This window comes from Arachis hypogaea, chromosome 18 (assembly GCF_003086295.3).
Source record: "Arachis hypogaea cultivar Tifrunner chromosome 18, arahy.Tifrunner.gnm2.J5K5, whole genome shotgun sequence".
Lineage (NCBI taxonomy): Eukaryota > Viridiplantae > Streptophyta > Magnoliopsida > Fabales > Fabaceae > Arachis > Arachis hypogaea.
This window is the reverse complement of record NC_092053.1, coordinates 113,988,554-114,016,139: the sequence shown is the minus strand read 5'-3', so window position 1 is coordinate 114,016,139 and position 27,586 is coordinate 113,988,554. Positions and strand designations below refer to the sequence as shown.

General features: G+C 36.0%; 4 protein-coding genes and 1 long non-coding RNA gene across 5 annotated transcripts; 4 read left to right on the top strand and 1 right to left on the bottom strand.

Annotated features, from left to right (window-relative positions):
* Positions 1 to 1,296: 1,296 nt before the first annotated feature.
* Positions 1,297 to 4,637, top strand: LOC112771632 (vacuolar protein sorting-associated protein 29). Its single transcript, XM_025816416.3, has 5 exons — positions 1,297 to 1,800; positions 2,212 to 2,309; positions 2,406 to 2,606; positions 3,625 to 3,762; positions 4,120 to 4,637. The coding sequence occupies exons 3-5, from the start codon at positions 2,475 to 2,477 to the stop codon at positions 4,420 to 4,422; spliced, it is 573 nt and encodes a 190-aa protein (XP_025672201.1). The 5' UTR covers positions 1,297 to 1,800; positions 2,212 to 2,309; positions 2,406 to 2,474; the 3' UTR covers positions 4,423 to 4,637.
* Positions 4,638 to 9,955: 5,318 nt separating this feature from the next.
* LOC112769316 (proteasome subunit alpha type-3) lies at positions 9,956 to 15,316 on the bottom strand. Its single transcript, XM_025813793.2, has 10 exons — positions 14,907 to 15,316; positions 14,551 to 14,590; positions 14,375 to 14,458; positions 13,698 to 13,771; positions 12,865 to 12,951; positions 12,693 to 12,777; positions 12,520 to 12,566; positions 11,388 to 11,453; positions 10,673 to 10,763; positions 9,956 to 10,210 (listed from the first exon to the last, which is right to left on the bottom strand). The coding sequence occupies exons 1-10, from the start codon at positions 15,008 to 15,010 to the stop codon at positions 10,139 to 10,141; spliced, it is 750 nt and encodes a 249-aa protein (XP_025669578.1). The 5' UTR covers positions 15,011 to 15,316; the 3' UTR covers positions 9,956 to 10,138.
* Positions 15,317 to 17,139: 1,823 nt separating this feature from the next.
* On the top strand, positions 17,140 to 18,378 carry LOC140181425 (uncharacterized). Its single transcript, XM_072224985.1, has 2 exons — positions 17,140 to 17,641; positions 17,738 to 18,378. Exons 1-2 carry the CDS (start codon positions 17,140 to 17,142, stop codon positions 18,376 to 18,378), a joined length of 1,143 nt encoding a protein of 380 aa, XP_072081086.1.
* Positions 18,379 to 19,783: 1,405 nt separating this feature from the next.
* Positions 19,784 to 23,653, top strand: LOC112769315 (uncharacterized). Its single transcript, XR_003186452.3, has 3 exons — positions 19,784 to 20,572; positions 20,644 to 20,950; positions 23,453 to 23,653. It is a non-coding gene; the product is annotated as an uncharacterized lncRNA (long non-coding RNA).
* A 327-nt stretch (positions 23,654 to 23,980) lies between these two features.
* On the top strand, positions 23,981 to 24,385 carry LOC140181424 (uncharacterized). The gene has a single exon (XM_072224984.1). It carries the CDS (start codon positions 23,981 to 23,983, stop codon positions 24,383 to 24,385), a length of 405 nt encoding a protein of 134 aa, XP_072081085.1.
* The last annotated feature ends 3,201 nt before the right edge of the window (positions 24,386 to 27,586 follow it).

Genomic DNA, 27,586 nt, shown 5'->3' with positions numbered 1-27,586 from the left:
GATGTCGCTGAGGAGTGAGAACGACGATTCCGAGAAATGAGAACAACGACGCCCAGCGGTGATGGAACAAGGTGGGTGCCATGACAAAGGTAGAGAAGAACGAAAATGCTCTGAGGCTGAGAACGAACGATGCGAAGAGAGAAGTGAGATACTGAGAATGAATGATGGGGAGAGAGAGGCTAAGAACAACTTCGGGAGATGAGTTGAGACCGGAAAAGAGTAGAGTAGGTGGTGGTGGTTCTGTGGATAAAGAGGAGAGTAGTAGAGTACAATAAATTTAGAGGGTAAAAAAAAATTAAGATACACTAAATGAATTTTAAAAATATTTGTGACAAATATAAAAAAATATTATTTTTATTAAATTTCATATGAATCATATTTATAAATTATTTATTGTCCATATCAAAAAATCTCAAAAAACTTAAACTTACTAAAAACAGACCCTTTTTACCATTGTTTACCGTATTTGGGTTCTTTAAACTTAGAAGACCCAATCTTCTTATTTTTATTTTCATATTAGGAAACTATATTATTTTTTTATTGAAACTAAATAATAAAATTTTATCTTTAAAAAAACACTGATCATATTAAACAATTTATCTTCATCTTTTCAATAAAATATTTATGTAAATTAGTTAAAAAATGAAAGACTTGGTAATAACACTTGATGGCAAAAAAAGGAAGAACTGGCACATTAAAATACTAATGGTAGACAACAAAAAATAGTTTTTGTGTTTGAGCGTATTTTGGTACTGATACTCTAATCAATTTTTTGAATGCATTTCGAGTATTCATTATTCGTTTTGAAATCTTGCTTCGCTATCAAGACTTTTCTATATGAGGATTTGAAGTGATAGTTTTGCTTAACTGCACTTTATAGAACAGAGATAATAATTGATGGGCTGAACTGTATGAAGGATAGTATGTCACTACAAATTAAGTTGTTATCCAACTGTCGATGATTCTGAAACATGATGAAAGTTAAACAGATGTGCGCACCACCAAATTTACGCACCTCTCTAACTAATTAAAATATAATCAATAGACATTTGAAACTAAAATAATCATAATAAATAAGAACATATATTACAATATAAAATAAGGCTTATCAATATCTAAAATTCTGTTAGAAGACAACAAAAAGACTCCAAAAATATTTTGCTACAAATTACCTACAATGTATATAATGCTTTTATTGATTCGACTCCACAACTTAATACTCAACGGTTCTTCAAATGCTATAATTCTTCACAGACGAGATACAGATATAATTTAGTTACTTTTACGGTATCCGACATGTGGTACGTAAATATTTTTTATTTTATGTATTTCCGTAAATTTTAGATTTATTTAATTTAAATAAAAAAAATTCTAATTTTCGGCGCGATACCTCTCTCAGGGTCTCACCCCCACACCAGCACTCCCAGTCAACCCCGCTCGGCGACTCCCTCTTCTCTGACCACCACAGTAGACTGCTTGTCAGAGATCACTCGCCTCTCTTCCTCGCGTTCGTCCTGTCTTCATCGCGTTCCTCCACTATTCACCACCGTGGTTCCGTCGCCGTTCGCACCGCTTCGCGGTCCTTTGTTCTGGGCTTCTCACCGCGTTGCCGTCATCCGTTCTCACTGCATCGCCTTCATCAGTTCTTGCTGCCTTGCCGTCATCTGTTCTCGTCACCTTTCCGTCCTCCATTCTCGCCGCCTTACCGTCCTCCATTCCCGCCGGTTCGCCATCTGCCGTTCAGCATCTGGTTGACTGGTTTTGCCTGGAGTGTTGTTCAACGTTTTGCTTCACTTTTTGGTCTCTGCATTCTCTGTTCTTCGTGTTCTCTGTGTTGATGTGTTTTTCTTTGGTTCCTGTTAAATTTATTTTATGTAATTTTGTTGTTATTTGTGATTAATTTTCTGTTAAATTATATTATTTTTTTTTGTTAATTTTATATTTTTTTCTGTTTTTTCGGATATATCCGATATTCCATCGAATACCCTAAAAATTGCGGATACGAAATCTTATCCAATGATTAATTTTCGTCATCCAATCTGTGAACAAAATTTTGTATAATTGCATTTATATGTTTTCATACAAAATTAATGTTCTTATATTAATTAATTAGTATTTAATTGATAATGATTCTGTAAGATGAAATTTTTTTTGTTAGGAGATAGAGGGTTTTAGTCGTTTCAATTTGAACTTTTTGTTTTGATTCGTCAGTTCCTTTGTATCTGCGTGTTGATTCTGCCGCTCAGCCGCTGCTGCCACCACCCCACCCCTCAATCATGACGGCGGCGTCTGATTCCACAGCCACTCAAGTTCGTCTCTCTCTCTCTTTCACACTTTCAAATCAAATCAAATAATCTAATTTGTTTTCTTCTCGTTTGCAATTTTGATGTGATGTTTGCGTGCAGGTGGATTCCCTGGAAAATTAGGTTTTAAATCAATAATCAATAATCTGAATCTGTGATCAATCACTGAGGATGGTGTTGGTGTTGGCTCTTGGGGATTTACACATACCACATAGGGCTCCTGATCTCCCTGCTAAGTTCAAATCCATGCTTGTTCCTGGCAAGATCCAACACATTATTTGTACAGGGAACCTTTCTATCAAGGTCTCGCTCTTTCTATCCAATTCAATTGTTACTGATCTTAAGTTAATTTGTTTCAATCATTGCTGATATCCTTTATTTTACCTTGTTTGAGTTTTTTGCATGTTATTGTTTTTTGAGTGCATTTGCGTACAAAATTAGTGATTTTCATATTAATTGTAAATTTTGGAAATCAGTGACCACCTCTATGGACTGTTTTTGATTGCCACTTAGTAATGGTGAAGAGGAGTTTGCATTATTGTTCTCCACTTCCAATGACCAACTTGAGAGATTTTTTTATTCTCTGTATTCCCTTTTCCTCCTATTGTTTTTGTAACATCGGATGTGCTGTTAATGGATCTAAGGTTTGCAATTCAACCTGTCATTGATATATATTCTGTTAACCTCTGTACAAGGAGCTTGATATCAAGTAGGTTGCTAAAACTAATTAATTTTCATGGTATATCTGTGTGTGTGTGTTACACATATATCTGGATTAAATATTACTACCAAAGCTTGAGGGTAAATTTTATTGTATTGCTATTAAATTGGCAATGTTGCAGAGATGAGGATGGCTAGATGGATGAGTAGACACATTATACTATACATGATTAAAATGAATGCATTACAAAATTAAGCTGGTTTAAAGTGGTAAGGACTTGTTTGGAAAAGGTTTGTAGACACTCTAGTTTATAGAGTGGATCAAATGGAGGGTTGTCCTTTTTTTTTTTGGTTGGTAATCGGGGCCGAAGCCCAAAAACAGAAAGACTATCTACAAGGTGCTATATGGGGTGTATACATCCCCTTTACATCATCATCGAGAATTTGCACTAAATTTCCAGGAGGATTATCAAAGAACTTGAACGGAGGTAGAGGTAGACTTATGTTGCTGACCCTAGTGGGACAAGTCTTAGTTATTGTATATACACTTGTTATTGAGAAATGAAGTTTTTCATCAAGTTGCATGCCTTTTAATCCAATGACATATTTATGCCCGAGTTTCTTTGAACTTTTAAGCTAACTTTATGCAAATTATATTCAGGAAGTTCATGACTACTTAAAGACTCTTTGTCCAGACTTGCATATAACTCGTGGTGAGTATGACGAAGATACAAGATATCCAGAGACCAAAACACTGACCATTGGTCAGTTTAAGCTGGGACTATGCCATGGTCATCAGGTCTGATCTTCCTTAAACACTTTTTTACTATTCCTTCCAACTTTATTTCTAGTTTTTTTTTAGCTTTGTGACAAGTAATCAGTTTAGGATTCTCTTTTCTAGAGAAGATTATTTCACTTTGATATTCATGATCAGCTAATTCATATTAAGCCAAGAGAAAAAGGGTTTTGGGAAGTATTTTCAGTGATGTTTTTTTTCAATCTATATTGAATGGTTGTATTTCATTCTGCAAGTGTCACTTTATTGTGCAATTACATTGTCACTTTCTCATATGTTCTGGAAGGTACATCTCATTCTAAATTTGTTGCATATTATTTATAACTACATGATGATTATTTGATCTTAATGGTTATGAAGGTTATTCCCTGGGGAGACCTAGACTCACTTGCAATGCTACAGAGGCAGCTAGATGTAGACATCCTTGTCACAGGTCACACACATCAGTTTACCGCATACAAACACGAAGGCGGTGTGGTTATAAATCCTGGTTCTGCAACAGGCGCCTATAGCAGCATCACTTATGATGTGAATCCGAGTTTCGTCCTCATGGACATTGATGGCCTGCGTGTTGTGGTATACGTATATGAACTTATCGATGGAGAGGTTAAGGTTGACAAGATTGACTTTAAGAAAACAGCCTCCATCCACACTGCCCATTAGGCACTTGTATCTTGGTCTTGATCTCCCTGTATCTTTTTAAATTTGGTGTTTTTAGTGTTTTTTCTTTCATCCCTTTTTTCACTTTGTAAGGGTATTCTGCTTTAGTTTTATTCTGTTTTGGAGACTGTAAAAACCTTATCATATGTATTCTTAGAATTTGATCAACTTGTCATATGTATGATTGGATGCTATAAACATTTATGGTTGATTAGCAATTTAGCATTGTGCATTCCATTGAGAGTATAAATCACTTTTTTACTATAAACATTGTGCATAGTATAAATCACTTTTTCACTTACAGTATATTTTAAGCATTTGTCACAGTTTTATTAAATAACTAATATATCTTTGGGTAAAAGTTGTTCTTTCGATTTCTTTTCTCTTTCTGTTGTATCGTAATCATTGAGTGTGTATTTTTCTTTCAAATTATTTCTTCATAAATTAAGCACTATATTTTATCTTGATTTATTAAATGTATAGTCGATTAAAAGAAAATGAAAGAAAAACATTCATTTCATAACATGCAAAATAATTTGTATCCTTTTATATAATAAATCATTTTAATAGTTTCTGTTTGTACCTGGCCCAAGAATCTTAGTTAGGTTCAAAATGGATAAAGCTCAATTAAGAGATCTAATTCAATTCACCCTAACCCGATCTCATAAAGGTCGGACATCAGAAGAGTCCAGCTCCATTTACCTAGGTAAGTAACCGATTCTTAAAATATCTCTTATCCATTTAGAAGGAGGATTTGAACAACCTTTTTAATAAAAGGGATAATCATTTACCATTAAAGGTGGAGTTACTCTAAAAGGTGGTTATCAATTCTACTATAAGTACATTGACATCCTCAGGTATATTTAGAACCCAATCTACTAAAATCTGCTCAAAACTCTTGCTAACTTAGGCATCGGAGTCTCTTGCAGGTACCATCCCCACCTCCTCACGAGGAACTCGGACAGCGGCACCTCGACACCAACATAAGTCAGACGCTGCCCAGAAGGAGTTTGGACCTCACGTTCAGAACCAAAAGCAACCCAGTTTCAAGTAACCCTCGGAATATTGGTGCCGTTGCTAGGGACCTGGAAGTCTACACCCAACCATGGCGGATGATCAGTTCGAAGACGGACATACAGTGTCTGAATCAGAACCAGAACCTCACAATGATGATCGAGCACTCACAATATCTCCACGATATGATAGAGCAAGTGGCCCTAATGAGGAGGGGACATCGGGAAACCCTCAACCCAGGAGAATCAATTCAAAAATACTCCACCAGAGAATGAGGAACCTATGCACCCAACAAAAATTATGGGACTCGTATACGAGCATCATGGCCGATTAGAGCAACTCGAGCAGGAGATAGAGCGATAAAGAGAAGTTGAAAGAGACTTGTGAAGGGAGGTGCGATAGCAAAGAGAATTAGGAGAAAAACTGTTGAAATTAGGTTTCCTTCAAAATCGAAGCAACAATGCAGACCGAGAGGAACATCCTTTCGGAGAAAAAGATTCGTTTATAGAAGAAATCATGCGGGCTAGGGTTCCCAGGAACTTTAAAAACCCCAACATGGACCTCTATGATGGAATGACCAACCCGAGATTCCATCTTAGTAACTTTAAAAGTCGGATATATCTGGCTGATGCATTCGATGCAACCCATTGCAAAGCTTTCCCAACGACGTTAACTAAAGCGGTGATGAAGTGGTTCAATAGCTTACCACCTAGGTCAGTGACCTCTTTGACGACTTTGCAAGAAAAATTCTCAACCAATTTTCAATTTAGAAAGACAAAGTCAAGCACGCTCCTAATCTCCTAGGGGTCAGACAAGAGGTCGGAAAAACTCTCCGAGCTTATATGAAAAGATTCAACAAAGCTTGCTTGAAAATTCAAAATCTACCTATAGAAGCAGTAATAATGGGGCTAGTTAACGGCCTCAGAGAAGGCCCGTTTTTTCATTTCATATCAAAGTGACATCTGACTTCTCTGTACAAAGTATAAGAGCGGGCAAAAAAATACATCAACATGGAAGAAAATGCTCGATTTATAGAACCCGTTCCAAGACAAAATCCTCCTTATCAAGCTCGGGAGAAAGAGAATGAAGCAAAGAAAAGGGACGAATATAGCTCGGACAAACCCCGAAGATACCATAATTATATCCCTCTAAGAGTTTCTCTTATCGATATTTATAGGAAGATCTGCCATATCGAGAAACTTCCACCACCTCGTCGTATTAAGAACAAGAAAGGTGAAAGTCGGATAGAATACTGCGAGTATCACAAGCTATAGGGCATTCAACCAATGAGTGCTACAACTTGAAAATGTGATAGAAAAATTGGTCAAAGAAGGTCGGTTAGAAAGATACCTTGCAAAAAGATCGGACGATCAAGGAAAAAGGAAGAGAGGCGATGAAGACAAAGGTTGACGAGATCGGCCACCACAAACCCCTAATAGATATATCCATATGATAGCTGAAGGGTTTACAGGAGGCAAGATAACAAAGTCTTCTCGTAAAAGGCATTTAAAGAAGCCTGTCAAGTCAGTGGAGAATGTGAAGCTCCCGACTTACCCACAATTTCATTCACCAAAGTATATGCTTAAGGAGTGACCCCCCCAACCATGACGATCCCATTGTGATTACCATGATACTAGCCAATGCAAACCTCCACAGAACTCTGGTAGATCAAGAAATATCGGCCGATATATTGTTTAAACCTGCCTTCGACAAGCTTGGGTTAGAAGAGAAAGAGCTTAGAGCATATCCTGACACTCTTTTCAGGTTAGGAGATACACCCATCCGACCTCTCGACTTCATCCCGTTACATACCACTTTCGGTAAAGGTATGGAATCTAGGACTTTAAGTATAGACTACATTGTGGTTGATATAACATCAGCCTATAATGCACTAATAGGTCGGACAATCTTGAACCAACTCGCGATGATCGTTTCTACTCCTCATCTCTGCATGAAATTTTTGACTTCAGAGAGAATCGCTACCATAAGAGGAGATCAGAGATTGGCACGAAAATCTTATAATGAAAGTTTGAACCTACCTGGAGGTAATAAGGGAAAAGAAGACAACACCATTGAGTTTGGTGGTGTCCGAATACGAGAAGAACTAAAGCCACGACTTGGGAAAAGACAGAAGAAGTTCAAATTAGAGATCAGGCCGAAAAAATGACAAGCATAGGAGCCAACTTGGATAAAGAATTGAAAGCAGATCTCGTTAAGTTCTTACAAAAATTTCGATCTCTTTGCTTGGAAAGCCTCTGATATGCTTGGAATACCTGAACCTCATGAGTCACAAGTTCGCTGATTACCCGGGTTCACGACCTGTTCAACAAAAATGATGAACTCGGTCCTGAATGAGTGCAAGTCGTTGAAAAGCATATCCAAGCTTTATTAAAAGCCGGATTCATAACTCTTCGTTGTGATCCTTTAGCTCCATAGCTTGTGCTCTTCTTTGGTATTTTTCTTCTTATTGTTCATGTTTTAGGCAAAAAAATTATACGAAGACCTTTATATCCTCTTTTATAAAATTTTTCTTTATGATGTAGATAATTTAACAACTAAAAATATACATTCATCTATCAAGAAAAATTGACTAGATGTCATCATTTTATTTGAGAACAGGGGCGAAGCCACATAGAGAGAAAGGGGGATAATGGCCCCCTAATTTTAATTTTTTACATGTAAATTATATGTAAAATTTAGTTTAGCCCCTCTTAAAATTTTACTTTAGTTTTATTTTATTATGTAAATATTTTTGACTTTTCTCTAATATTTCATCTAGTTCCGTCCCTATTTAAAAATAAGATAAAATGAATGTAAGGATTGAAGAACTTGATCTAAATTTTTCCTTAGCAAAACCCAAGTTTAATTTGAAAGAAAGAACAGCTAAACTCCTAGGCAAATGCTACTTGCAAGATTGTAATTAGTATCCGAAGAACTCTTTGGATATCCATTAGTACAAGGTTTTTTGCGTTTTTCATGCATTAAAAACTTATGTTTTTTATTTGTATTTTTATTTTCAGTACTTTTTATTTTTAGAATTTTGTAAAATAAAAAATAATAGTAAAAATAATAAAATTTTATTTTCTACTCCTAACTTTTTTTTTTTATAAATTCTAAAAACAGAAAATACTAGAAATAAAAATACAAATCAAAGTCACTCTTAATTTTTTATCATTTTTTTTCATTAAAATTTTTGTATTCCTGAATTCTTAGATAGTACCCTCAAAATACTAGTTAGCTAAGCTCAATTTAAGAAAAAAAATAGTATGTGTACATTTAAAATTAGCTATTAAATCAACTATTATATATTAACTACACGAGATAAGAGACATGCACATTTGAACATATCACGGATACAAACATGATACGTGGAAGACGAAGGACTCAACGTATCTCAAATATGGTATTATATAATTAATACTTAAAGTTTCTTTCTTAACTAATATTTTGGTGTTTGTATTTCTTGTTTTGTCTTAAAAAGAATATTAGTGACATTGTTTGATAAAAAAAAATCACTTTTTGAGTCTGACCCAATTACCCTAATGGAAAAACATAATTTCCACCTTCTCATCTTTTCAAGTTGCACGCTGTCATGGTGTTGCATGTCTTCTTCTTTTTTTTTTTTTTGTCCGTTCTTCAACCTTCCCTAGAGTAGAAAGGCAGAACCAGAGAAGGAGCTCTGAACAGAGAAAGTGAGAATAGATTGAGAGAGGAATGAATGAGCAGACAGGATCAGATGGAGGAGGACGACAATGACATCAACTGGAAAGAAGACTGCTCCGATGATGACAACGGTGGAGTGCGACAAAGAATTTGAGTTGGCCGCCTAGGTGCTCTAGCGGCCTACTAATTCTTCACTATTCACGGTTTCTAGTTCGGTTCAACCATCCGATTTTGCAATTACCTCTGTTTTTTACAGGTTGATTCGATCTACAGTTCAGCCGATCAATTTGAACTGATTTTTAAAACCATGGTAAAATATTTTTTTCAAATTGACTAAACTTATTTTTAAATGTTAATCACAGCATCACTTTCTCATTGTAGTTAGTGTTATTCAAAGTTTCTCATGTTAACTAGATTGGTAAGTAGAGTGTTATTTTGAACATTGATATTAATATTTTTATCACAAACATCCTTGTTGGTACAAGGACCCTCTTTTTTTTTAGGGCCTAGTTGGTACAAGGACCTTAACAATCAAACAACCCATCACTTGGAAAAGAAAAGATAGATAAACCCGAAAATTTGACCATATTCTCGTACATGAAATTCGATTAAGTTTGTAACCCTCAAGTGTAATTTCAACACACTACACACCCATTTCTTTCCCCCTTCTTTCACCTGTATATAATAAGCTCCATCCTAGGCAAGCCAGTGTCCTGCACGGAAAACCTTTTCCAATCCAAATTTCTTCGCCCTACCCAAGAACTGTCCAGAAGAAAATGCATTCCAAGTTTCCAACATATAGAAAACAAACTTGATGGTAAGTTGAGTAAACATGGGCAAAGAAGACACAATGCAAACATAAAATCAACAACCGAAGGCCAGAATCTAAAGTACTTCCTTCAGAAGATTTATCCATAGGAACTCGGACGTTTAATAATCAAGCATAGAAAATCCAACATTACATTTCCTTTAAAAGTTCCAAATGCTGAAATGGTCAGTTATAGAAATACATCTCTAGAACTAAATAACTATTTCAATCTGACTAATCTGCATCCATTTCTTCAAGAGCAGCTTTGGCTGCTGCCTTAGCTTCTTCTAGAAGCTCATCAGGGACCTGCACATGATCAATTCAGAGGCATGTAAGCTAACAAAATAAACAAAGAAACGCTATGCTAGAGAACAGCGAATCACTAACATAAAGCTACCCTTTGGTAGTGTAGTAGGAGAGTGTTTTGCTAACAAAAAGGTTCTGTACTAATAAACTAGGTGTATCCACCTATAAACCTTTCAACAGGTTTAGACAAGAGCATATCATTAGTTAGATCACGGTAACTACATATCCTAAAAGATGGATGTGATGCAAGTGTTTGAAAGGATAGACATCAGATTCAATCCCTCAACAATAGAAAAAGAGTAAATGTAAAGTACACAATACACATGAAAAAGTATGGAGAGGTCAAAAAGTACACCCCCCCAAAGATCTTTGAGAAGAAAATGACAGATAGGAGATCAAAATATTAAACCCAAAAATTACAACCTGTTACAAAGTATATGGATACATACAGTTGGACCTTACCTTTTGATGCTGGCGATTTGATTCATCACATACCCAACTCATTTCAAGTTCAAAGTCTTTATCCTTTGCCTCATCATGAACTCCATAAATACTGTTTGGCGAAGAAAAATAACAAAGATGGTTGTAAATAACAATCCATATCAAGACATTGACTTGGAGAAAGAATAGTATGTCAAGAATAAACATCCTTCCCTTATTATGGAGTAGAAAACTGGATTATAAAGCTAACCATCCCATACAATACTGACAACTAAAACAATTCGAAGCAAAAAAGGGAACTTTTACCATCTGCAATCTCTATAGCTCAATACATGTAAAATATTCAATTTAGAAAATATTCAATTTTACTCCTTCCAATTGAGGGTTGAAAAATTCTTAATGATTCTAAAAGATGCAAGGGGTTTCCCGAACTTTTAAAAAATGACTTTAAGAGTTGTAGCTTAATTGTTCATAAAAAAACCAGCAATTATCAAGATAAATCACTGATTTGATCAGATTTCTTGATTGGGAAAATCCAACTTATCCATACTAAGTTTGGTTCTATTGCACTTCAGCTCCAACACAATGAAGAATGAAAATTATTGTCAATGCTTGACAAAAGTTGAAGGACTAAAATGTTCACATCAATGAACGCATCAGAGACAGAAGGCAATTCATCTAAATAAAAAACTAAGCACAGATTATACATACTATATCTAATAATCACGGTACTTACATCTTGGCTACTTCAATAACCCCTTGACGGCAAGTCATGTCAGTAAGCTTTAACTTCTCGATCTCTCTGCCAATAATTTAACAAGAAAATTTAATATCTTACAGAATGAGTCGGCTATCTCGAGACCAATTTGAATCAGATCAAGAAAGAAAACATGGTGAGATCTTCGAAGGTTATAACATGAACCAAATATAGCCAAGGCTGAAAAAATCAATTACAACCCATCAACAAAAATAAAAGAAATATTGCAAGAATAACAAAATTCGAGCTTCCCATGCTCCATGCAATATCTAAAGTTCCCTATTTACCTAGATATAATATATTTTACACCTTATTATACCCTCCCCAGACAGCAAGACTGCACAATGACAGAATCCTCATACACTGAGCAAGCCTTCATGGCTGATAGCAAAAAAGATAAGAAACACCCACCATATTCCAAAAGGCTGATTCAAGTTAAGCCCAAAGGCGAAATTGAATTTAAACTACAAAGGCAAAAAACACATACTGGTCATACTTCCATTGCCACTTGAACACCCTGTAATCAATCTTTTCAATACAACCTAATTAAAATTTAAATTTGATCACAAATCTACTATTTTCAGTATTCGGGATATGGGATGAAGATGCCAGAAGGAATCCTTCAAACAACAGTTGAAGAGATTTTGCATGGGGAACAATGTTCAAACCATCAAGGAGTAAGATTCTAATTCACATTAGTATTTTCTTGCATTTATGTTTATTCAACTCAAACAGTACACACCACAGTACAAAAAGAGGACGGAAAAAATTGCAGCATATCTTGATCAGTTTGAAAAATTTTACACTGGCAATAAAAATAAAGAGAAAAAAGGGAAGGTCTACCCTCCCACTTTATTACCTTCAGCAGATTACTATCAAACTTCACAAAGCAAGATTCTATATAATAGCAACTCCACATAGTAGTTATTAAACAGAACAAATGTTTTTCTATATCATTTACCCTGCAACCAAACATACCCTATGCCAAGAGAAAGCCAACAATGGAAACTGAAAGGAGGATAACCTCCATACCAAAAACAATTAAAAGGAAAAATTTAATTTTACATTTATTATTGAATATAATAATTATGATTAATGTTAATTCCCTTACGTTTTTGCAGCCTGCCTGCCTTTCCCAATTGCAGCACCAAAATATCTCTAGAACATAGCAACAAGAACAAATTAGTATAAAAGCTGTATGTGGAACTGCAAAGAAAAGGAACCTCAATAGTTCAGGCATTGCCAAAGATAATATCAGAAGTTGTCAACAAAAGGTTCACTAACATAGGAAACGCCAGAAGGTTCAACCATGTACAATTGTGGTCCATCTCTATCATAACCTCCTAGTATGACGCCACATCCAAAAGGTCTGTGAAATTGCCAACAATATGTTATTGATGTAAAAAATACGAAAAAGTACAGCTTAAAATGGTAATGCGAATCAATTTCACTAAACCTGAGCCACCAGTATAGTGTGCAAAGGTGCACATAACTAGCCACGCGTTCAGCAAGTTCCTTAACAGGAATAGGTTCTCCATACACACTGCAAAGAAAAATAAGCTAGAAGTGAATATTATGTAATGGCAAGATATTGATCTTTAACTTGGCACTATACACACAAGGAAATGGGTAAAAACACAATATTAGCATGCACATCAAACGTAGTCCGTTCAACACTACTACACTAGTTCTCTTATCCCATAGTGATTCAATCCTGACATTCAATCTAAAGCATGAAAATGCATGAGTACTGAAAACCCAAGCATGATATGGTTCATTTCAATCCAGAGCCACCAACAGCAATGTGTTAGATCATAGATGTTTGAAATGGCGAATGTTTTAGGGTATAAACCAATAATTTTAATGGTCCACTAAAAGTTTCTTTCTGAATGAGGAGTTTAGCTTTCGATTATATTCTATCACTAGAAGCCTGAGAAGTAAGAACAATAAAGTAAACTAAATCATCACTGTGTTATTTGAACAGCATCTGAAATACTTATCGATCAGTTTCAGGGAATCATACATTGTCACATTGACAATAAGTCAAGCAAAATATAGCAGAATAGAAAGATTAATAATAATTGGTTGAATCAAAACCAAAACAAGGCTTAGTCACTTTCCAGTGATTTAAATTTCCAATTAGTTCATTTGCGTTCAATAGCAATAACACATCCAATCCAATCTTAGTCAGTATAGACAATACACTTAAACGAACGCATCAGAGAAAATGAATAACAATATAAGGGCAGGGTGGACTTTGTTGGGATATTTCAGGATAATGTAATAAACCTGTCATAGTTAGTTGCTTCAGACTTGGTCCTCGCAACAATTTGCCTACCATCAGCTGCTAACCCTGCCACGGCCTAAAATTGGAAGAAGATTCATGCATACATAAGAAAAGGTTCAAAAACATCAAAGCAACAGTAATGAAGCCGCTGATATTATCCCCATAAAACAAAATAATGAAAACAAACCACACGAAGGTATCCCTATCAACGCAACAATATTATCCCCATAAAACAATAATAATAAAAGTAAATCACATGAAGGTATCCCTATCAACGCAACATTATAACCTAGTTCTATGATCTCCACAACTTTCTAATACTTCCAATTAATTGAACATATGGTCGTTTCAAATATTTTTCATATAAGATATATCATCGTTAATTTAACATTTTTCATACAGACATTACCCATACTTCTTTCATTCTTCACACTCAATTCACATGTTCTCCTTCAATAACTTCTTAAATCCTATATGCTCCACTGCACTAATCACAACACTACAATACGAGCTACCCAGCAAGTCAACAATGTGTATTTTTTGTAAACCATTTATTGTCGTTAGATTTTTTTTATTGGAAAAAAAAGGAGGGGCGGGGGGAGTAACAACAAAAAAATAGTAACCTACTAGCAAGCTGTACAAAATAGTATAAAAATTGGAATTGTAAATAACTTAGTACCATGCCAGAGTGGCGATGAACCGAGTGTATTCTCCGATTAGAACCCGGTAACATCATTTTTGAAGCAATAAGTTTCTCCACGCCCTAAAACAAAAACCAAGTTTTTTTATTAGTTTATATTTGTTAGGAAAGACAAAAACAAAAAGGAGTACAAAGATTAAATCAGAATAACCTACCAACACAATGCCATCCTTGCATTTGATCCCTATAACAGTCCTGCAACAACAATGTTGTAATTGAAAGATCGCAATACACAAAAAAAAAATATTCAAAACCGAAAATCAAAATCTACCATCATTCAATTACTCCAGAAAAAAAAAAAAAAAAAAAAAAAAAAAAACAGCTAAAACCCACTCCTAAACAAAGTAAGAAAACCAAGCTAACCAATGAACAATTGTTCACTAATTCCCTTTTCCCCAAAACCCTTACCTAAAATCGATGATTTCAGTGTAGGCAAAACCTTCAAAAGCAATTTTATGAATAAAAAATGAGAGCAAAAAAAAAAAAGGGGGGGGGGGGGAGAAGGGTTTACCCGCTATTGTCGACGGCCTTGGCGGCGTACTCGATCTGGAAAACGCGGCCATCTGGTGAGAAAGTAGTGACCGATAGGTCGTAACCTGTTCCGATGCTGCTCATCGCTTACTTGATTTTGATATTCTTCTTCTTCTCCTCCTCCTCCTTCTTCTTCTTTGAAATTTGCTTTTTGAGATGTTTTCTTTGCTTCTCGGAGTTGGCCTGCGCACAAAGCAAAATTGTGTTTTAGGCTTGAATATTTCACAGTAAATGAGTAATGCCCTGGTGCAGTTAAACACAGCCAAAACACGATGTTAAAGATGGCAAAACAATTTTAGAGTTGATTTCAAAGAATTTATATAATTTTCGAAGTTTTAATATAAATTTTCAATTAGATAAAATAGAAGATTTCAAATTGTACATATGAATGAGGATTTTAACTCTATCTCTCCTTAAAATACAATTAAAATATACAAAAAAAAACGTCTATTAAATTAATTATCAAATAAATTGTTTATATAAAATATATATTAAAATTTAAAATATACGTTAAAAATATATAAAATAATACACATGTGCCAAAATATATATAAATTTTATTAATTGCTATTTATTGTTTTTAATCCAATTGCATTTTAATATGGAGTTTCTGTTGGTCAAGATTATTCAAATATAAAAAAATCCATGACACATTCAAGTTATTATTTATCTTTTGGACAACATGTAATCAATGGAATGAAGTTATTTTTTTAAGATGAATTAGTTTCTGTTAGAGTTGATTATGATTTCAACTATGATGATATTTCTGGTGAGTTTGCTATAATAAATTATTTTTTTTTATGCTATTAGTACTGTTATCCATTCTTTTTCACCCACACTCACTCGTGTAACAGTCGATATTGTCTGTTTTGGCACACAAGATCTCACAGTTTTGTCTTTGACGATAGAGATGATAGCCGAAGCCCCCCACATTCACTCGTCAAAACGCGTCATGATAGAGAGAGGTATCCACACCCTTATAAGGCATGCTTCGTTCCCCTCCCCAACCGATGTGGGACCTTATATATTTCATTTTGGAGTTAAATTTATTTAGTTGAGAAATATTATACTTGATATGATACAGGTAATGGTCACCAAGAAAATAACTTTCAGTTCACATATGGAGGTAAAATGTTACTTTTTACCTATAAATATTCTTTTCCTTTTGTATTGTACACTCTAAAGAAAAAATTGTCATATAATGCAGATTATTTTGATTTCGGTGATTCAATTTCAATTTGTCAAGAGTGTGGTGCTTTAATGTGGTATGATGAAAGAAATCGAAAAAATAGAAATTATATCATTCTAGAGTTTAGTCTATGCTGCAGTTTAGGAAAAGTGCAATTGCCTTTTCTAACAGAGCCTCATGAAGTTCTAAAAGAGTTACTTTATGACTATGGTTTAAAGCATTACAAGAATTTTCAAAATAATATCAGAGCATATAATCAAATGTTTGCAATTTACTTCTTCTGCTGGAAAGGTGGACTCATCTATAAACAAAGGCCGTAGACGTGCTCCAACGGTCTACAAGATTAGTGGAGAAAATGTTTATTATATTGGTAGTTTAATGCCTATGCCCGGTGAAAAACCTAAATTTGCTCAGTTGTATATCTATGACACAAAAAACGAAGTAAATAATAGGATAGCACCATTTAGGTAATTTGCTTTATCTAAACTCAATTACTAATATTTTGTTTTTTTCATTTATATTTTCTGTCTATTTTCTATATCATTTTGTTTAGCTATAGAAGTTCTTATTTTTTTTACTTCTTTTTTATTGATGTTGTAGGTCAAATGATTCTAAATATGCTATTGACCCTGAAATTGTTGGCAAGTTACAAAAGATGTTAGATGAGAATAATGCTTTGGCAAAATCATTTAGAATGGCGAGAGAAAGATTCGCAGGTTCTAATACAGAACATGTAAGGTTGAAGCTTTTAAGTTCAAGGAAAAAAGATGGAAAAATTTATAATTTGCCTGATGTTTCTGAAGTGGCAGCTTTAGTTGTTGGTGATATTGATTCTCTTTCATCAATCAGAGATATAATCTTAGAAAGATAAGATGGTCGCTTAAAGCGTATAAATGAGATTCATGTTGCTTATCTTGGTTTACAATATCCACTTCTTTTTTCATATGGAGAAGATGGCTATAGAATTGATATTCAACATAAAATCATCGGGAGTTTGAAACCTAACAAGAGGAGCAAATTGACCATGCGACAATTTTTTGTATTTAGGCTTCAAACCAGGAAAACACAAGCTCCAACAATACTGGTTTCTAAAAAACTTTTTCAGCAACTTTTAGTGGATGCTTACACTATGATTGAATCAGAACGTTTGTTATATTTTAGGATTCATCAAAAGAAACTTAGAGCTGAAGATTACAAGAGTTTGAAAAATGCTAAATCTACAGGTCAAACAAGTGGCTCAAGTATAGGAAAAAGAATAGTTTTGCCATCAAGTTTTATAGGAGGTAGGCGTTATATGGATGGCTTATACCATGATTGTGTTGCAATTTGTGGTCATGTTGGTTATCCAGATTTGTTCATCACTTTCACATGTAATTCAAAACGGCCAAAGATCAAGCGACTCTTAGACCCTTTACATCTCAAACCAGTAGACCGTCATGACATTGTTTGTCGAATGTTCAAAATGAAGCTTGATATGCTAATTAAAGATTTGAAAAAAGAAAGATTCTTTGGTAAAGTTGTTGCTGGTAAGGTGTACATTAAAAAAAAAAGTATATACTATTTTAAGAACATCAAATATATCTATAGTTGCTAATATGTACTATATTATGATTTATGTGCAGATGTTCATACAATTGAATTTCAGAAACGAGGTCTACCACATGCTCATATTTTGATATTCTTGGATTCTTTAAGTGAATTCCCAGATCCAAAAAATATAGATAAAGTAATTTGTGCTAAGATTCCTAATCAATTTGAGCATCCAGATTTGTACAAGGTTGTAAAAAAATTTATGCTTCATGGTTCATGCGGTTCTGCAAATATATTTTCACCATGCATGAAAGAAGGTCGTTGTTCAAAGTTCTATCCCAAATCTTTTGCTGATTTAACAACTATTGATGCTGAAGGGTATCCAATATATAGAAGAAGAAAGACTGGTTGTTATACTGAAAAAGGAAATATGGCTCTAGATAATCGCTATGTTGTTCCTTATAATCCTTCTTTGCTAATGAAATATCAAGCACACATGAATGTTGAGTGGTGTAATCAGAGAAGAGAAATTAAGTATCTCTTCAAATATATAAACAAGGGTTACGATCGCGTCACTGCTATTTTAGATAATGCTGATGATAGTGAATGCTCAAATAAAGTTATTGATGAAATAAAAAACTATCTTGATTGTAGATATATATCCCCATGTGAAGCTGTTTGGAGAATATTTGCATACCCATTCATTCTAGAGAATCTGCTGTACAGAGATTGAGCTTTCATTTGCCTGGTCGGAATCCAATTCTATATGAAGATGGTGAAGATATTGATGATATTCTGTCAAAACCTGGGATTGATCAATCAATGTTTAGTGCATGGATGGATGCTAATAATAGTTACTCGGAGGCTAAAGAGTTGATATATTTTGAGTTTCCAAGATTCTTTTATAATAAAAAAGAAAAAATCTGGTAAAAAAGAAAGTGTGGCTATACTATTGGAAGGCTTTATTATGTATATCCAACATGTGGAGAGTTATTTTATTTATGAATGATGTTGAATTTTGTTCGAGGTCCTACCAACTATGACCAAATCAAAAGTGCAAATGGTGTTATTCACAATAGTTTTAGAGATGCTTGCTTTGCTTTGGGATTACTTAATGATGATAGAGAATATATTGAAGCTATCAAAGAAGCTTCACGTTGGGGTTTAGGTGATTATCTAAGGAAGCTTTTCACGGTGATATTGATGTCAAATAGTGTGAGCAGACCAGAACATGTTTGGGAAGAAACTTAGAGGCTTCTATCTGATGATATTTTGTATAATGAAAGAAAATTGTCTAAAAATTTAGGTTCTACTTTGATTCTAATAAAAATTTATTTTTTAATGATTCATATTGTGTTTCTTATTATAACTATTTTATTTGTTCTTATATTGTTTTTTCTTTTTGTTTGCAGATTTATCTTTGATTGATGATCAGCTGAAAACAAGATGCTTATATGAAATTGAGATGATATTGCAAGATAATAGGAAGAGCTTAAAGGAATATCCTCATATGCCTTTTTCAGAATGTTTTTTGAGGCTGAAATTTCAAAATGGTTTAATTTATAAGAAGTTAAACTATGACAAGAACAATTTGAAAAATGAATTTCAGACATTATTCTCATCCTTAATGTAAGACCCAGAATTTTTGAAAAGTCTTATTATGATCAAGTCTCAAATCATATAGTTATTTATAGCCTTAATTTCAGAGATTACTTTCTTAAGGATAATTAAGCCAAGTTGTGATTTATTGAATTTGAGATGAATTATGATTATTATCCAATTTTATAATTATTGGATTATTTTCTATATTTAAATTATAAAGTTGGTAGTTGTGAAATAATAAGGATTTTATATGATTTGGAATAAGTAATTAATATTTTAAATATTAATACTGCTATTTTGGAAACTGAAGAAACTAAGTATATTATTTCTAATTATTTGATTTGAACATTTTATTGAAAATAATTTGTGAGAGTGATGAACAAATAGCATTTTCTATATACAATTAGTGTTGGATTTAATTTGGGTTTCAATTATTATATTATTTCCGATTTTATTCGAAACTACCAAATTACCCCTAACCCTAATTTTCAAATAAGGAAAACCCTAACCCAGTAACACGTTACCCGACCCGGTTCCCTTTTGCCCACACTCAGCTCCCTAGCCCTCAGCAGCCGAAAGCCTTTTTCCCCAAAAGCAACAACACACGCAGCCCCCTTTGATTCTCTGAAAGAAAGAAACGAAGAAAGGGAGGAGGGAAACGGGAGATCAGAGAGGTGGAGAGGGGAAGAGAAAGGACGGCGCCGGTGGGCATCACTGCCGCCGCGCCGTCGTGTTGCCGTCGAACGAGAGGAAGCCGTGGACCATAGTCACGGGCGGAAGAGAAAGTGCGAGCCAGGGCACGCGAGACGGAGCTGCCACTGCTGGGTCGCCGTCCAGCCTCGCCCCACCTTCCAGCCTTCATCACCACCGCGTCCACGCCGTGCCGCCGCCTCTGTTCGTCACACCGTCACTCCTAGCTGCGCCGTCGCCAGTCGCGCGAGAGAGAGAGACGCGCCGTGAGGGGGAAGCCACCGTGCTCTGTCGCCATCACCTCCTGCCACCATCGGAGCTCGCGTCACTGTCACCCATGGCCGTCGCTCCTACTGTGCTCCATTCGGGTTCTGGGTTGAGCGTGCCGCTGTTGCCATTGGAAGCCGCTGCTGAGGCCGGGATGCTATGGTGGTTTCTAATGGAGCCGCCGTTGATAAGTGTGATGCGGCTATGCTGATTCTGAGTCACTGTGTCACTACCAAAGTAAGAAAACTCACTAGAAAAGCATCATCGGAGCTGCTGTTCAGTTGATGCCGCTTCCTGGGTCGCTGCAGTACAAGCTGCCGTTGATGGAGCTGCTATGTTCAGCGGATTCCGCGAATTTTGACTTTTCGGTAAAGGTTTTAATTGAGGTTTCTGCCTTTTTGGATTTCGAGAAGGTTTTAATGCTGCGTGGTTTTTATAGTTGATCTACCGAAGCTTCTGGCCGCCGCCGGAGCTGTTGCCGGGCCTGTTTGAAATCGCAGCTGCTTCGTGTCGCTAGTTCAATAAGTATTTATATTTCGGAAAGCCTCGCATTAGTATTCCGTTGTGTTCGGTTAATGAATATGAGTTTTGATAACGTGGGGTCGAGTCCTGATTATTGTATGTTGCGATTAGTGTTGCCATGGTTATTGCGCACGTGACTGGGAGCTGAGGTTTTGGTTGCCGTCGTTCGGATTGAGGCGGAAAGGACTCTGTGAGACGTTTGGGTTATGGAATTGCGTTTTGAGGTAGGGGCGCTTTTCGAAAACTATATTTTGTATATTGGAATTATTACATATGGGTATTGATGTGAGGATGTGTATTTGGTGATTGTATCAGTCCTATGTATCGTTTGGTTGTTTTGTATGATTATGGGTGTTTGTTTGACTCGACTGTTATGTGGCTTTGTGAAATGAAATGCTTTTGAAATTGATTCTTTTAAAGCTTTGAGATCGAGTTGGATCCGTTGGAAATTGATTTGAATTGAATGGATTTTCTTGAGAATGTGTAAAATAGAATACACTCTTGATTTCAGCCTGGCTGGCTTTAAATGATCTGGTTTTTGATAAACGATTGTTGCTGAACCGTTTCTTTGAAATTTTAGAAATAAGTTTATTCGGCTGATAAAGATTTGATTCTTGAAAAGGTTTCCTTGAAATATGGAATTGAGATGACTATTAGATTTGGCTTGCCTTGAACTGACTTTGGATTTTGGGCTGTTGAAAAGGATTTTGGATCGGTTTAGTTGGGACCTGAACCGGGTGGCAAAGTCCAAGTTTTAGGGGAGGTGCTGCCAAAATTTCTATAAAATCCAAGTCTTTATTGAAATGTTGTCTGAAAAAATGGCGAGTTAAAGATTTCTACTATTTTATTTGAAGTAACAAGAAAAGGATGATTCATGCTTTTGAAATGAATTACTAAAGAGGAAATTGTGATTTAGTCTTGCTTCTTAAGAAAGGCATTGTATCTCTTTCAGGAGAAAGCTATTTAGATGAAACTTATGTTTTAAAGCTGTTTTAAATGTGACAAGTGCAATGCCTTTGAATTTGACTTGAGGGTTTCAATTAGAGGAGTTTCAACGATTTTGAAAGAACCTGAATGTCTATTGACAAGTTTCATTTTGAAATGTTTTGGAAAGGTTTAAGTACTATTTGAATTCTGAATTTTTACAAGACTAAAACAATTTTGAACAGTTGAAACGCTTTAGAATTTATCATGGGGGTTAAAGCTGGTTTTGCCTAAGTAAAGGAAACAGCTTTGAAAGAAGTAAAGGATTACGTGACTCGGTTTGGCTTAGACCTTATTTTATTACTCAAATCGGAAAGCTAAGGTTTTGATGATTTTAAATGAATTTGGTGAAATGAGTTATGTTATTCTTCCCTAAAGACTTGGGACTCTGCCGAGAAACTTTGTTATAAAATTCCATTGATTGGATGGATGATTTTGAATGTTTCAAAATGAATCTTTAACTTTCCATGGTTACGGAAGTTTTGAAAAGAGGATGCCGAGAGTGGCATGGTTTTAAAAGGGGAATTTACCTTGAGTAAAAGTGGCTTATGAGCCTGAGATGATTTGAGGAATGAGATCTTTAAAGCCAAGGCTGAAAAGAGTTGAAACTTGATTTCAAAGTGAAATGATTTGGGAAAAAGTGATTTATGGCTTAAATGCCGATTTTATGAATTGATGATGTTGAATGTGGAAGTGTTGTTTTGTTGTGAGCCGGAATGGCTGTGTATGATTATACATATTGGTTGGTTCTGGATTGAATCGTGAGCCGGAATGACTGTGTATGATATGAATATTGGCTGGTTCTGGACTGAACCGTGAGCCGGATGGCTGAGATGGATGTTGATCCATGGATGAGATTGAATGGATGTTTATGCTGAATCATTGATAAATGAGAATGTTGCACTTCCACTATTGGAGATAAGAGTTTCCCTGGGAGAAAGCAGTGGCTAGCCACCACGTGCTCCAGGTTGAGACTCGAAGCGCTTTTGACCCTATGTCGTAAGTGTGGCCGGGCACTGTGAAAGTCCCAGATGAGCTCGCCCCCGTAAATATTCACCAGTGAAGGTGATGGATATGGATCATGATTATGATCAAGTTTATGATGAGTATAACTCGAGTTGGGGATGCGCGACAGAGGAACAGTCCAATGGTTAGCTACCAGGACTTGTCAGGTTGGCTCTATAACCGACAGATGATATCATCAGCCACTAGGGACAGGCATGCATCATATGCATCTATGTGACATTGTTTGGGTGTGCATATTATACTTGGTGTGCTTATGTGATTAATTGCTAATTGTTCTACTTGCAATAACTGTTTGTTTTTGCTTGCATCTTCCTATTTGTGTTTGCTACTGGGACTCTATTAGACTGTGGTGATTGGTTGATGGTTGGATTGTTTGGGCCTAGGGCCGTGGTTGAAATGAGATGAACTGATGGTTGATTTCGGTTTTGTGTTTCTGGTTTGGAATAAAATATGAAAGGCTGTTTTGGTTCAGCATAGATAAACCATTTTGAAAGGCTTTTGAGTTTTTGAGAATCGAAGGGTTCTTCTTTCAGAAAAGATTTTCAGACTTTACTTTTACTGTAAACCGTTGTTTTTGGAAAGGAGGCATAAGACGGTTATTAATCACTAGTACGGTTTATCTTCACGTATCCTATTACAGTAATTCCAAAAAACCCTCTACTGAGAACCCTTTCGAGGATGATGTTCTCACCCCCCCTACATTTTTCCCCTTTCAGGATATGGGCGCAGCAGTTACGAAGAGCCTATTTAATTGTTGTTGTGATGCTCTGTATTGTTTTAGTTATGGTTTACTGTACCCTCGCCTTTATCTTGATATAATCTGTAAGAGGGATATGAATTGTATTGGATTATGTTTGTAATATTATTTATATATATTTATGTATATATATGGATGTACTCTTTATGAGTTGTTGTAAGTTGATTGGTATTTATGGATGTACGTTATCGAACGAAAGTATCTTTGGGAGCGGTATTGCGGTTTAAAGTTTTAAACATGCTCATATTTTAGTATTAAATAATATAAGTGTCATCGTAATGTCCGAGCTATCAGAGTCGCGCAGCCGGAAGTGTGAGCTTTGGTAGTTAGGGTGTTACACTTAACACAAGAACAACAAAGTATTTTTGAGAAAATTGTGGAAGCAGTTTCTAAAAAAAATGGTGGAGTATTCTTTGTATATGGCCATGGAGGAACAGGTAAGACTTATCTCTGGACAGTTTTGACTTCTTTTTTAAGGTCACAAGGAATGATTGTTCTTACTGTTGCATTGAGTGGAATTGCTGCTTTGCTACTACCTGGAGGTAGAACAGCTCATTCTAGGTTTGCTATACCATTAATGGTGCATGAGGATTCTGTATGTAATATCAAACAAAATAGTGAACTAGTTGAGTTGTTAAAGCAAACAAAGCTTATCATATGGGATGAAGCGTCTATGGTTCACAGATATAGTGTTGAGGCAGTTGATAAAAGTTTAAGAGACATTATGTCATCTACAGATAATAATAATGCTAATTTGCCTTTTGGTGGGAAGGTAGTGGGTTTTGGTGGAGATTTTAGACAAATTCTTCCTGTCATTCCTGGAGGTGGCAGGACAGAAATTGTTAATGCAAGCATATGTTCCTCTTACATATGGGACTATTGTAGTATTTGAGACTTACAAAAAATATGATATTAGAGGAATCTTCACATGCTGATAATGATGAATTGACTTTGTTTTCACAATGGATCTTAAATGTTGGAGATGGCAATATAGGTGGGTCTAATGATGGCATCTCTGAGATTATGATTCATACTGAGTTGCTCATATCAAATTTTGAAGATCCTCTTAGTTCTATTATGGATTGTATATATCTAAATCTTCTTGAAAATCACTTGAATTCTAATTGGTTGCAATCATGAGCAATGCTTTGTTCTACGCTTGATGTCGTTGAGAAGGTAAATCAATATATTATCATGAAACTTTCAGGAGATGTGTAACACCCTACCATACAAAGTCTTATGCTTAAGTCATAATTTAGAGATGGCAAGGTATTACGACCTCTAAAACAAAAATTTAGTACGTATAGTAGTATGAATAATTGATTATAACTAGGAGCCTTTGTAGAAAAAGGGGGTAAACAAAAACCGTAACTCGAACGGGCAACACTCCGATCGATAACGTAACGAACCGGGATAAGCTAACGCGAGATCATATATATAAAGAGTGTCAAAAACAAGAATATCAAGACTCAAAACCCGGCTGCAAAGAGAACCGGTCCGAGCATAGCAATATATACATATGATAAAATAAGGAAACCCCAAAGGAAACCCAAAGGGACACAAATACAGAAAACCTATTCTCCAAAAATCCCCTCTAGAAGGAGTCATCACAGTTTGTATTATTTAATGGAGATAAAAGTATCTAAACAAGATATATAACCCAAAACAGAGTCCCGAGAACAAAGGATCTTCGCTAATCCAGAAGTCTCCAGCATGCCTCAACGAGAAGCCTCGCGTCCTACATCTGAAAACCACAAAATCCGCATGGGTGAGAACCAGAGGTCCCCAGCATAGTAACAGCTTCCACATATATAATACATAATAATAGAGGAAAGCCGAAGGCAATCCTAGAGCTTCCTCCAGATAATATCAAAGCTTATAAACAAGCTAAACCGTAAGTGGCAACTGACTAAAGATTCTTCAGTCTAACTAATACTTCCCTTTCCAATTCCTTCAGACCTCCCAACCACCAGCAGGAGTATAATATAGCAAACACAGTTATATCAGACAAGAGATTTACAAATAGGAACAGATAAGGCATTTAGACAATTAGCAAGTAATATGCAGTCAAATAGGCAATCTCAAACAATTCATGTAGTATGCTTATGATGCATGCCTGTCCCTAGTGGCTGATGATATCATCTGTCGGTTATAGAGCCAACCCGACAAGTCCTGGTAGCTAATCATTGGACTGTCCCTCTGTCGTGCATCCCCAACTCGAGTTATACTCATCATAAACTTGATCATAAACATGATCCATATCCATCACCCTCACTGGTGAATATTTACGGGGGCGAGCTCATCCGGGACTTTCACAGTGCCCGGCCACACTTACGACATAGGATCAACAGAGCTTCGAGTCTCAACCTGGAGCACGTGGTGGCTAGCCACTGCTACTACCCAGGAAAACCCTCATCTCCGATGGTGGAAGTGCAAACATTCACAATTCATTCAACAGCATATATGCATTTATACTTAGCCATAATCATGGCTCCGCTGTAACACGGCAATAATCTAGCCATCTGGCTCACGGTTAAATCCATAACCAGCCAATTCATTAACAATTACGGCCTTTCGGCCCATGGCATAACAAGCACTTCCACCGCCATCCTCCGCATCTCACATAATCATCTTTGATCCTCAATGATCAATCATTGTTCCCTTGCTTCACTCGCAAGTTACCATATTCACTAGCCCTTTTCCTCATGCTAGTCATATCATAATGATTCAAGACATAAGTGGTGAGATTGGAGGCTTAGAAGTATGAAATTTGGCTTTTAAAACTCAAAAATCAACTTTGGGATGAAAACAGGGCCACGCGTACGCGCACTCCACGCGCACGCGTGGATGGCCTTAAAACTCATCGACGCGCAAGCGTCATACGCGCGAACGCGCGGGTTGAAAAATATCCAAACGGCGCGCAAGCGTTAGCCACGCGTACGCGTGGGTGCTCTTGCGCCCAGGCACAAAACTGGCACAACTCTGGCACAACTCTCTGGAAAATAGCTGGGCATATGGCGCAGCGCATCGACGCGCCCGCGCACACCACGCGCACGCGTGGATGGTACTTTCTCGAAGAACGGCGCGTACGCGCCAAGTGCGCCTACGCGCGGGGGGTCATTCTGCTAAAAATTTTCTAAGTTAAAAGCTGCAGAATTCACAGACTCAACCCCCAATCTTCCGACGGACATAACTTCCTCATTTTAAATCGTTTTTCACCCGTTCTTCGAACGGCATGGACATCCCGGATCCAATTTCATTTCTAAATAGATTTGGCTCAAATCAGAGATCTGTAGTCCAAGTTATGCCCCGTCAAAGTATGCCCAAAAACCATGTTTTCATACAAAACCATAAAGTGCCATTTTCAAAACAAGCCACTTTCAACTCTTTTCAAAATCAATCAAAACATGCCAATTTCATCCCTTTTCTTTGAAATCAATCAAAATGTACCAAATCAACATCAAGACATCCTCAACTCATACATTGACATTTTACCCAAAATTCCCAAAACCACATCCAACCATTTTAACACTTCTCAATCAAATGGCTAAAGGACAAACACAATATCATGTCATACATCCTTCCTCATCCCAATTTCCAATAATACCATTTCTAATCAACCATCATTATACATGATCGACATCATACTCACCATCAACTTGGTACCACCCATCAATTCAACCTCAATCATCCATCAAGCATATATCACAACATGCATTTCTCATATATCACACAATCAAGGCATCAATATTCATAATCACATATATGAACACATCATATATCTCAACCATTCAACAACATCAACAATCCAATGCCTATCTTACGGCCTCTAGCCTAAGTATTTCCTACCACATTACATATTAGATACGAAAAACCGAAACCATACCTTAGCCGATTTCCCACGCTCAACCGGAGCACTTCCAAACCACTTGTCCACAAGCTCTCAAGGTATCAACACCTCCAAGGACAGATTTTATCACACAAAACCCTCTTCCAAGCTTTCCAAAATCACCAATCAAGCTCCAATATTCACATATACACAACCTAAGCCACAATCATCATACCCATACACAACATCTCAATACCCAAATAT

Excerpts from the sequence above, each read along its gene's own strand:
- LOC112771632 (XM_025816416.3), top strand. The coding sequence starts at position 2,475 with ATGGTGTTGGTGTTGGCTCTTGGGGATTTACACATACCACATAGGGCT. Across the intron at positions 2,607-3,624 it reads CAGGGAACCTTTCTATCAAG|GAAGTTCATGACTACTTAAA; the intron begins GTCTCGCTCTTT and ends AATTATATTCAG. Across the intron at positions 3,763-4,119 it reads GACTATGCCATGGTCATCAG|GTTATTCCCTGGGGAGACCT; the intron begins GTCTGATCTTCC and ends ATGGTTATGAAG.
- LOC140181424 (XM_072224984.1), top strand. The coding sequence starts at position 23,981 with ATGATTGTTCTTACTGTTGCATTGAGTGGAATTGCTGCTTTGCTACTA.
- LOC140181425 (XM_072224985.1), top strand. The coding sequence starts at position 17,140 with ATGCGACAATTTTTTGTATTTAGGCTTCAAACCAGGAAAACACAAGCT. Across the intron at positions 17,642-17,737 it reads CTTTGGTAAAGTTGTTGCTG|ATGTTCATACAATTGAATTT; the intron begins GTAAGGTGTACA and ends ATTTATGTGCAG.
- LOC112769316 (XM_025813793.2), bottom strand. The coding sequence starts at position 15,010 with ATGAGCAGCATCGGAACAGGTTACGACCTATCGGTCACTACTTTCTCA. Across the intron at positions 14,591-14,906 it reads AAGGCCGTCGACAATAGCGG|GACTGTTATAGGGATCAAAT; the intron begins GTAAACCCTTCT and ends TTGTTGTTGCAG. Across the intron at positions 12,567-12,692 it reads AACCTTCTGGCGTTTCCTAT|AGATATTTTGGTGCTGCAAT; the intron begins GTTAGTGAACCT and ends GCTATGTTCTAG.